Source organism: Ciconia boyciana, chromosome 5 (assembly GCF_034638445.1).
Source record: "Ciconia boyciana chromosome 5, ASM3463844v1, whole genome shotgun sequence".
NCBI classification, from domain to species: Eukaryota; Metazoa; Chordata; class Aves; order Ciconiiformes; family Ciconiidae; genus Ciconia; species Ciconia boyciana.
In genome coordinates this window covers 57059915-57070209 of record NC_132938.1, presented here as the reverse complement: position 1 = coordinate 57070209, position 10295 = coordinate 57059915, and the positions used below count along the sequence as shown (strand labels likewise).

The 10295-nt window shown below is 39.1% G+C and overlaps 1 protein-coding gene across 1 annotated transcript in view; it reads left to right on the top strand.

Moving 5' to 3' along the window:
* Positions 1-5675: 5675 nt before the first annotated feature.
* The window catches only part of MANBA (mannosidase beta), a 58907-nt gene continuing 54287 nt past the window's right edge, over positions 5676-10295 (top strand). Inside the window, exons 1-2 of the mRNA XM_072863125.1 lie at positions 5676-5982; positions 6686-6863. Coding sequence (XP_072719226.1) covers positions 6858-6863 — 6 coding nt within the window. The 5' untranslated portion in view covers positions 5676-5982; positions 6686-6857. The remainder of the gene's footprint in view (positions 5983-6685; positions 6864-10295) is intronic.

The following is a 10295-nucleotide window of genomic DNA, read 5'->3' as shown; positions in this document are numbered from 1 at the left end:
TTGAATTTGACGACACAATTCCAGTCAGCTTATTCAAATTTCACTTGAAAAACTTTCAGTGGTTTTAAGCACATTTTTGAGTCTTTTCAGGATGCAGGAAAAAGTTGATCTGTAGCATTGGTTAGAGATAATATTTTTTTCCTGTCTGCTGATGCACACAGCATCTTCTGTATTGGTTGAAAAAATGAGTATAAACACACTTTTACATGTGTGTGTGTAAAAAAAAAAAAAAATTCTACTCAGTTGCACTGTACATAGTTTTTATATAAAGATCATAGATGCTAACTCTTTCTGAAAAGTCTGGCTTTAAGCAGACCACAACAGTAAGGTCTGATTGCTATGGAGGCATGGAACTACAGTCTGCCAAATGATTAAAAGACAACTAGTTAGTATATAGGTGTGCAGACATACTGTACCAGTCCTGTTAGAGTCGATAATTGCTTACACAAAAAGGAATTAGAATTAATTAACAGATAACTTAATGTTTTAAACATTCACAGCCAGAAGTGTTCTAAATAACTTTTTTAATTGTATTATTTTCTGCAGCCTCCCCTCAGTTGTTCTCTCTAGCCATTTTATTTCAAATCCTTCATTGTTATAAAAAGTAGTATTTTACAGGCATTATCATCTGAAGCAGATACCATAGGTCCATCAGATGTGGCTAGTGATTCAGAAGAAATCTTCAGTCTGCAAGTCCCTAATAAAACTTAAAGCATAGTAGAAGTTGGAATTCAGCTGAAGATTTCTTGCTGTATTTATAGGTATCAAAAAAAAAAATAATCTAAATTCAGTTTCTTTCCCTGGTTTGTGTGTAGTTTCATACAGGAAAACTAGGCTAAGGCAACTGTCTCTGTTAGTTAAATGAAACAAATTAGAGCTAAAACAATGGAATGAGATAAATAATCCACAGTCAATAAAGGATCTTAAGGTATAATGGTTATTTCACTAGAACACAGACTACACTAATTCCTTCAAGCCTGAAAACCAAAAAACTGCTACTTGTAGGAATAATTTGCTTTATGATGTTCAGTTCTCGGTGTCATTGAATGGATGCTATTTTACCCCAGTGCCTTCAACATTAATATAAAATGGGCATAAATTGGAGAACTGTTGGATTCAGATCTCAATAGGCAATTGTTGCATATTTAAAACGTAGTTGGAATTGTGGCTAAAATATTTTCAGTATGAGGCTGAGGGCTTATATATTGGCAACAGCACAGGACCAATGCAGAGAAAGCATGGTAATGCAGGAAACAAAACTGGGTAAACGTATGATACAAAGAGAAGGTACGGAAGGTAAAGACTGGCTACCCATATTATTGTGAAGTGAAAATGCGTTGCTGTCAATTCATATAGTCTGGTGTAAAACCAGCTGGTTTCAAAATAATCTGGATAAGATAGCTGATAAATTATAATTTTAAGTGTCCAGGTTAGCCTGTCAAAGAATAGCAGTTGAGACGTAGTCTTAGGAAGAGCAATTCAGTGTGTAGACAGATGAGCTTTTGCAGGTGTGTGTAGAACAGTTCCTAGGTCGATGATTGTGATTGTTTAGTCAGTGCCCATAAATTGTGACTTACCGTTCTCCTTAGTTAATGCTGCGGTAACTGTGGTCTCCTATGTCATTTAGAAGCAAGCATGCAGTCTTCTGCAGGGGTAGTTCAAAGTTATCAGCTTTTTTTGTACTGCAGTAAGGTGACATGTGGTTTGTTTAATGTGAATCAGTTGTGGGGGAGAGTTTAGTAGCTTCCAGGTGAGCAGCAGTAACTGCTGTAGCTATTTCTAGAACAGCTGTCTGTCTTGGTTAGGTTAGAAGAGGTGACAAGTGTAATCTTTGTAGTGATAGGTGCCAGAAATGAAACAGTGAATTTGATAGGACAGCTCTGCTTGAGAATTTTTTTAAGGATGTCTGGTAAACATCCCTGTTTGCCCAAAATAGCTTTTTTTTTTTGTGTCTGTCCATTGGAAATGTTGGTGAGAATTCAGTATCTTCCTCAAACAGTGAAGGCTTTTAGCTTCTGAGGGGAGGAAGCTTCACCAGGAGACAAAGAATGTTGGTCCGAACATGTTATTTTTCAACAGCTTTTAAGTGATCTTTGATCTGGGGTTGTACCTGATTGACTCTGGGAGAGTAGCCTGCTCTCTTTAAATTACTTCTGTTGAGATTGGTTCTGCTTTAGGAGCTTCAAGCAGAAATACTCAAGCTTTGTACTTACGAATCCTAGGGTTTGCAAATCATCTAGGTAATTCTGGCTTTTGCCTCAACTTCATCTTCATATTAACTGTACGTTGTCCCATTGCAGACTTAACGTGTGCAGACTACGATCAGTTGCTTGGAAGATGGTGATACTACTTTGTCCCCATGGGAGGAATGCTAGCTGGAGGGCTGGGTGGCCGGTTTTGCTCCAGCTGCTTTGGCATACTAGGGCTGTGGAGACAGAATTTGGAAATGCCTGACTTTGTCTGGGATGGGAATTTTGACTCAAGCTTAGTCTCTCAGCTGTGATGTGATGATTCATTAGAGGGAATGCACAAATTAAGCTGTTTCCTGTGTTCTTGAAGAGCTGCCTAACTGGTGATGTTCTTATCGTAGAAGACATTGATAGACACTGAATATGATAGTTTCATCTATGCTGAGGGAGAGAGAAGCCTATGCTTGTTTCTAAATCAAGCCTGGGTTTTTTCCCTCTGGCCAGGTAAGCCTCAGCACTTCTTATATCACAGTATTTGATACAAGTCTAAAAAGAAACTATGTTCACATAGTCATGAGTCCTGTCTTTTTTTTAAAGGCAATTTTCTGGAACACAACTTTTTACTGAACATGCAACTTAGATCCTCTTGGCATCTAAGCGAGGAACTGCAGTTTGCAACCTTACGTACAGAGCTTAGTGTGAGTCTATAACCCCTTCCTCTTGACAAATTTGTGAAGGTAAATAGCGAAGATGTGTCATAGCTCTGGCAAAGACCACTGTTCAGTATGAAGCTATTCTTTGGGGAAGAGCATTGAGGAAAGTTCATCGCTGTTAGCGACTGTAGGAGTTCTTGGGTAACAGACTTAGTGGAGAACAAGACAACTTCTGGAATACGGCACTGATACATCCTTTCTTAGAAACGGATTAGTGCTGGCTGGAGAACAGAATTCAGTATTTGCAACTGACTGGTGTTCAATCTCTGTGTCTGTGAGAAGTCCCTTAAAGTCTTGCACCTCTTAAGCATATCTGTGTGGTCTTATAGACATAGGTGCCTTGACAACCTTAGAAGTACAAATTTTACTGGTTTTTTTTCATTTGTTTGTGTCTTTTGCTCAGCTTTTGTATACCTGTGTTCTTCCACTCCACCCTTTCTTCAGTTTTTCTCCTTACTGTGAAGCCCAGTGAGGATTTAATTCCTTAAAGTTTCAGGAGACTACTGTTAGAACACACAGTGCTGACCTCTGAGAGGTTTGGGGTGTTTGGTGGGTTTTTTTGGTGCTTTTTTGTTGTTGTTGGTTTTGGTTTTTTGGGGTGGTTTTTTTTTTTTTTTTTGAAAGGCTGGAGGACAAACCATATAGAAATACATTAGCCGGTTCAATTAAAATAGGTGCAAGTGAGATGCATGATGTTTGGAGAAGGCTTTCTTGCTTCAGTGATGCTATAATGAGTAGAAAATCTTACCACGCAAGCTTATAAGGGCAGTGTGCCATTAGCGTGTATTAAGCCACTGTGTGATTCTGCAAATCTCCTGTTATGTGTAGTAGAAATAAATACGAGCCCCCCAAAAGAAGAATGAACGTGGCTTTGCATGAGCTTACTTTTCAAACTATTATGTTATTTTTTTAATGTAGTAGTAATGCTATAAAATGTTTGGGATACAATCATTTCTATGTAGTTGTGGTGCTTAATACAGTTAGCTTTGCATAAATAATGAAGGGGTTTTCGTACACGCAGAAGATGGAGGTTTTACATTGGTAAGTAGTAGTGCTGTAAAAAGCAGGACAAAGTTTCTCATGGTTTGTCTACAAAGAGAAGTTAACTGAAATGTGTAAGCCAAAGCGTGCAGTTAAGCACGTACAATGTATACTAGTGGAAGCCTCCTCTGACCCCAATTTTTGTAGTATAAAAAAATCCTTTGGTTTGGGAGTTCATGGTTTGCTTGGGAATGAGTTTGAAGCTCAGTAACAAGCTGCCATGGGACAAGTGCAGATAATGAGTCTAACCAGCATAAGAGGTAGAACTTTCTTGTGCAAATGAATTGTGACCCCCTGTTTCTGTTGTTGACTGTGGTAACCACTCTTAATGTTTTTACAGTTTGAGTTGCATTTTATGAGGATATCTCTAAGTCTTGTTTACATAATGATTTATGTTTCCTGAGAATCTGTTCCAAATTCATTGAAAGCTGCACTTCAAGGTATCATCACACAATCACAAGCAATTGAATTAGAGCGGAGGTAGGTAGGTGGCTGTTAACTTAATTTAGCTAGGCTTTTTTCCACTCCTACGTCGTATGTGCTGCACTTCACACTCAGAATTACTGTTTCAGTGCAAAGGATGTGAGTTCTCATAGCCTTAACTTTTTATTTATAAATTGGGAAAGAAGTAAAAACGCATTCTGTTTGGATTAACCATAAATGATATGGGAAAACTCAAAGCTTTAAGAAAATGCAGGTAATCCTGAAGCATATTTTTGCACATAATATTCTTTCTGATACTGATATGACTGATGTAGAAAAACATTCCAACTTTTCAGAACGCAAACATGAAAAGACAGGCTTGTGGAAAGCCATTGACCAGTTACCTTGAAACTTTTGGATGTAAAACTATTTCCTTGAAAGAGCTTTTTTTTTTTTTAACGTGGCTGTTGTGGCATCTTACTGGCCACACATGCATTATGCTGTGCTTGGGTTGGGGGGGGGAGGGAAAAAAAAAAAAGAGGAAGATGAAAAGAGAAGTTGCCATTTGCTGCTTAACTGAAGCTAGAACATCTCTGGTTCACAGGGCAGGAGACCTGACACAGAAATAGGTTGTAGTTGACCAATCAGCCCTCCTAACCTTCTTGTCCTTCCCACAGCCACCCTGCAATGTGTGCCTCCACCCTTTAGAGACCTGAACTTCTTTTTGCCCGTTTCTCACACATCCACCTACCCTGCTAGATAGGGCTTCCTTTTGCTGCCTTCTCTGATCTGGTGGGGAATCTCTTCCATGGAACTCAGCTAGGCAGTGCCTGGGGACTCTGAGTGCTTCTAAATTATAAGCCAGTTTTTTATGAAATTGCTAGGGCACGTAGTGACTCTTGAGGTGCAAAGCATGAAGAAAGGGGGAAGGGGTAACAGAAAATAATCTTTTTACTTTATTAACTGCTGCAGTGGTTCTAGTTGGGAGGAGAGCTTGTAAAAATGCTGAAAAAATGGGTTAAGAAACTTTCTTAAGTTTTTAGCTTAGAGGAGTATAGGTGAAACAACTGGCATGTATTAGGATTAGGAATCTAGAGCGCAGATATGCGGGGACAAAGAGTGAAGGGGAAGAGCTCAGTGTTGTCAGTCTCACTGAATTTTTAAAGAGAAGTTACCATGTAGCATATGCTGACGCATACATTATGAATAATTTAGGGTGTGGACAGTGGAGAGGGCAGCCAGCTGTACCTTCTGAGCCAGCTGCAGCTAACTGATAAGCTCTTCTAGAAAAGTTGTGCTAGGAGGAAGTAGCGGTAATCATAGTTTGTGGTTACACAAGATTATGGGTCATTGCCGGGAAGCTGGAAGGATAAACAGCGGATCAGCATCCTTGGTATTAAGAGAATACAACAAAACAGAAGAGGTCTTGAAAAATCTCCAAGTTCGAATTGCCACCAAGATGTTCACTAAACAATGAGTGACTCTTTCCAGTCCTGCAGTGGCTTTCTCATGTCAGCGTTAAGCTGTCCACTGTTAACCGTCAAAGCAGGAGATGGCAGAAGGAAGCTTAGTTGTACCCTTCTGTCCTCCAAGTAAACCTTCATGGCTGTGACCAGGTATGGAGGACTCCAAAGTGGATATTGAGGAAAAATTCTTACTTGTCAACTTGCTAGGCATATTGAACTACTTCATTAGACTAAATTGCCTAATTTTTTTTTTTAATAGTTTTAAGTATATTTTTGGTGTGATTGAAATTCCTCAGGGCATAGTTCCAGGCCTTTAAAACTGTATTTGTCAATATGACCACTGCTGATTAAACCGTATTCAAAAAATGCTGAGAGAATCAACATAATAGAACCTTTATTGACAGATAAATTTTAAAGATGATTTTGCATCTTAAACCAGATAAATTTTAAAGATGATTTTGCATCTTAAACCCTGTAAGTGCTTAATAACCTTTTGGAGTCATGACAGCTTCCTGTGGTGAAGAAGCCCTTTTATCAGAGAGCCATACCTTTGGAAATGATTGTTTGCTGAATGCCATTTATTTTGCTAGTATGTAAAAAGTGCCAATAACTTAGGTGGCTGTTCACTAATAATTGAAACTTTAAATACCTTCAGAATATTGTGACACTTCCATGAAATATTCTATAGACATCAAACTGTATGCTAAGTATTTATATACAAAGGGTTAACTGAAGTTACAGTCTAGCTTTCCTCCTTTCAGTGGATCTATACCAGTTTAGAGTAGCTGAAGATCTTTGCACTTGCTGAAACAATCTTAGAGGATTCCAGGCAGTGATCTCTTGTGTCTTTTAGATCCCTTCTTACAGGCTGCCGTTGCCTTTGTGCCTATCTGCAGTCCTAGTGGTGAGAAAACAGAGCTCTTCCATGGAACTGTGACACAGGTAGCAGCTATCGAAGGTACAGGCAATAATTTGAGCACCAGGTTATTTGGATCCACTGGGCTGAGAATTTAGCTGCAAACAAAATGAGTGTGAGTAGTATCTTAACGTAGCCACTCCCTGAAGAGGTTGGGGCCCTTGTTTCACCAAGGACTGAGCTGAAGAGACGAGGTTCTTTTCAGATTCCTAAGGCTCTTTATTATGTTTCTAGCCATAAAACTATTGCCTGTCTTCCCTGCTTCCAGCACAAGTATCAAAATACTAAAATTTTGGCTAGTACCAAAACAAGAAATTAGTAGTCAGACAGTACGAGAGTATGACCGGACACAAGGAAATGGAATGAAGCTGTGTCAGGAGAAGTTCATATGGGACATTAGGAAAAGGTTCTTCACTGAGATGGTGGTTGGTCACTGGAACAGGCTCCCCAGGGAAGTGGTCACGGCACCAAGCCTGTCAGAGTTCAAGGAGCGTCTGGACAATGCTCTTAGTCATATGGTTTCGTTTTAGTTAGTCCTGCAAGGAGCAGGGAGTTGGACTTGATGATCCTTATGGGTCCCTTCCAACTTGAGATATTCTGTGATCCTTCTAGTACTCCTTATTCTCTTCATTTGCTGCAGTACTCTCTCCTTTTTGTTACAATGAGAATCGAACATGTAACACTTTTTTTTTTACAGATGGGTATGTATAAAGTAGTATTTTTAGTGCTGTTTATGTACTAAGTAATTTGGAAAAAAAAAATAGAGCCCATATTAAAGTGTGTCTGCTCGATGAACGTGCATGAATCAATTTCTGTAACTCTTACTCCTGAGATGTTTGTACCAGTGTAGTGAGCGATGCAGCATGTAGCATCCTGGACTGCATGAGGATGTAGTTCCGTTACGTAAGGGGTTTGCACTGGAATCATTCAGACAAGTGAGGATTTTTTCATATGTAAGCAGGCTCTTGGCTTATGCTGTTGCATAAGTGGGGCTTGAGTCAATTCAATAGGGGCTTCATTGATTAAGAATTCTGGCAATTCTTGTAGGTGCTGAAATAATCATTAATCTTTCCAGAGGGGAAAAAAGTGTCTCGAGTACCCACAGTTTTCAGTAAAGTTATTTTGAATATTCCCTGGTGCTTGCATTAGGGTTGCTTTTGCAGAAATGAATGGACAGAGTTTGTCCTAGTGCTGAAGCCAGCTGTGTTACCCTCACTAAAGGTTTGAGAAACAGAGGTCCGGACCTGCCCAGTGGTTTTATCTGGAGTGACCGAGCTAGAAAAAGAAATGCAGCTCCCAGCTGTTTTGGCAACTCCAAATACATTTCAGTTTACTCATCCAATTTATCAGCTATAAATTTTTGTTGACATTCTCATAATACTCACCTGCATGGAAATCATTCATTAAAATGGTAGGCTGGATATATGTTTCATATTTAGCATAATCTGTTTGTTATGTCCTGCACTGAGCTGGCAAAATGCCAAGAGAAGTACACAGCATTAGTAAGACTCGGTGAAGCCTCTCCAACTTCCGTCATGGGAGAAACAGTTTGTTACCTGTGACACCCACATTTTGAGGGGTTTACTTTTAGGCATTCAGGGACGAGTCATACATTGTATTGTGGTCACAGATGACTGTCTAGTTTTAGACCTTTAAGAAAGGCTAAGCAAGCTGTTTCAAAATGTCCCCGTAAGTACTACTGATTTCCTGTAAGTGACAGAATCAGTTTTGATTCTAGATATGTTTTAAGTAAGTTTTAATGAGAGTTCATGGGGACCTCAGACAGCACCATGCCTACTCTTAAGACAGTGATTTTGCTGCTCATGAGACAAAGAGTAAATGACAATAGTCTGTGTTACATGATCTTATAAATAGATTAGGATTGTTTCAAAATTGCTTATGAATTGAAGAGAATAAAAGCTGTGGGAATTCCACCTTCTAAAGAACTTGCCTTTAGAAATCTGGTCATGCTGGCTTTTGAGATCCTTATGCTTTTTGTGTCTGTGCTATGGAATGTGGTGACCTGAAACCTAAATCCTGTGGCTTGAACCCATCTCAAAACAAGATGTTATGTAGAGGTATATATACCGGCTTTTGCCCGGGCATACCTGTTGAAGTTCAAGGGTATACTCAAAGTATTGCCTGCCTTTCTGCTTACACAATTTTAAAATTATTATTACTTATTTTTTGCTTTTTCCCCTCCATATAGCATTTGCCAGGAGCAGTAGCTTCCCTTCCACATACTTATTTTTAATTACCTGTGATTGTTAGTATTGAGTAATTCTGTTTGCTAAGGAAATCCCCTTGCAATGACCTACAGACTTTACAATAATTATGAAAGAAACTTTAGGCCTACCACGTAGATTGTCATTTTGTATTTTGTTCATGATAACCTAGTACAATGTTCTCTTCTAGTGATGTATTAATAGTGTCCTCATCTAAAAGCAATGTTAATTTATTTCCTCATTTTATTTTTAACATCCTTTTTGGATGGAATTCAAGATAAATACAGAATAATGCCTGAAATGTGTTCTTTCTGTCTGTCCTTTACAAATTCAGAGCTGGAGGGCTCCCTGCACCATATTGCCTTTACGCCAGCCCAGAGAGTAACTATTTTGCATAGCAGTTCTATGTTTTGCAGAGGCAGTCATGAAACAGAGGACAGGCATTATGTTGAGGAGCTGTAGGGCTTTCATGCAGCTGTGCTGTACTGTCTGAAGGTATTTACAGTCATGCAAACACCAGCCCAGTTTTACAGCAGTATTTATCCAACATGTCTGCATCGATATGGCTGCATCTATGGAAAACTCCCAAACGTAGATGATCCTTTACCTGTTTTGCATCTTTGACAAATGGTCTGTGGTGGTATCCGCAGTGGTGTATGGTTACCAAAAGAGATAGCAAGCCCCGATATGGACTGGTGTGAACACAAGGCCTGTTTTGCTTCAGAGGCGGTAACCTTCAGCAGAAGAATGGTACAGGGTGGACAGGTGGGGGCAGTAATATCTTAAAGTACTGCAGCCAAATCTGTGAGAACCTGTTTGTTTAAAACCTTTGCATGAACTCATTGAACATGAATTTGAAAGAGAAAACAGCAGCAGCCTGTCGTGATGACAGAGATTGCATAGCAATTGGAAACAAAAGACTTCTGGATTAACACGGCAGAATTTGGGCAGCTTCAATGGAACTACTCAGAATTTATTCTAATAGAGCCGAAGGCATGGTTTTCCTCTTCAGCTTTTTGTCTTAGTCAATAAAGAATATCCGCTTGGAGTGTCGTAAAGTAAGAATTGTAGTAACCTCCTAAATTTGTGGCACTTCAGAAAGAAATTGAATATGGTACACCGTAAAAGAAAGCCACACAAAAGATCTTGCTTTGTGCCTTAAGATTTTAAAAGATAAAACCACAGCCTTTAAGACTCTAGTATCTTTAAACAGTAAAAATGTTGTTTGTTTAAAAATACCCTCAAACAAACAAAACAAACCCTAAAACTGGGACATGAAAATGAGACATGATTTAACTTAATTATAAGCCTTGACAAGGAAA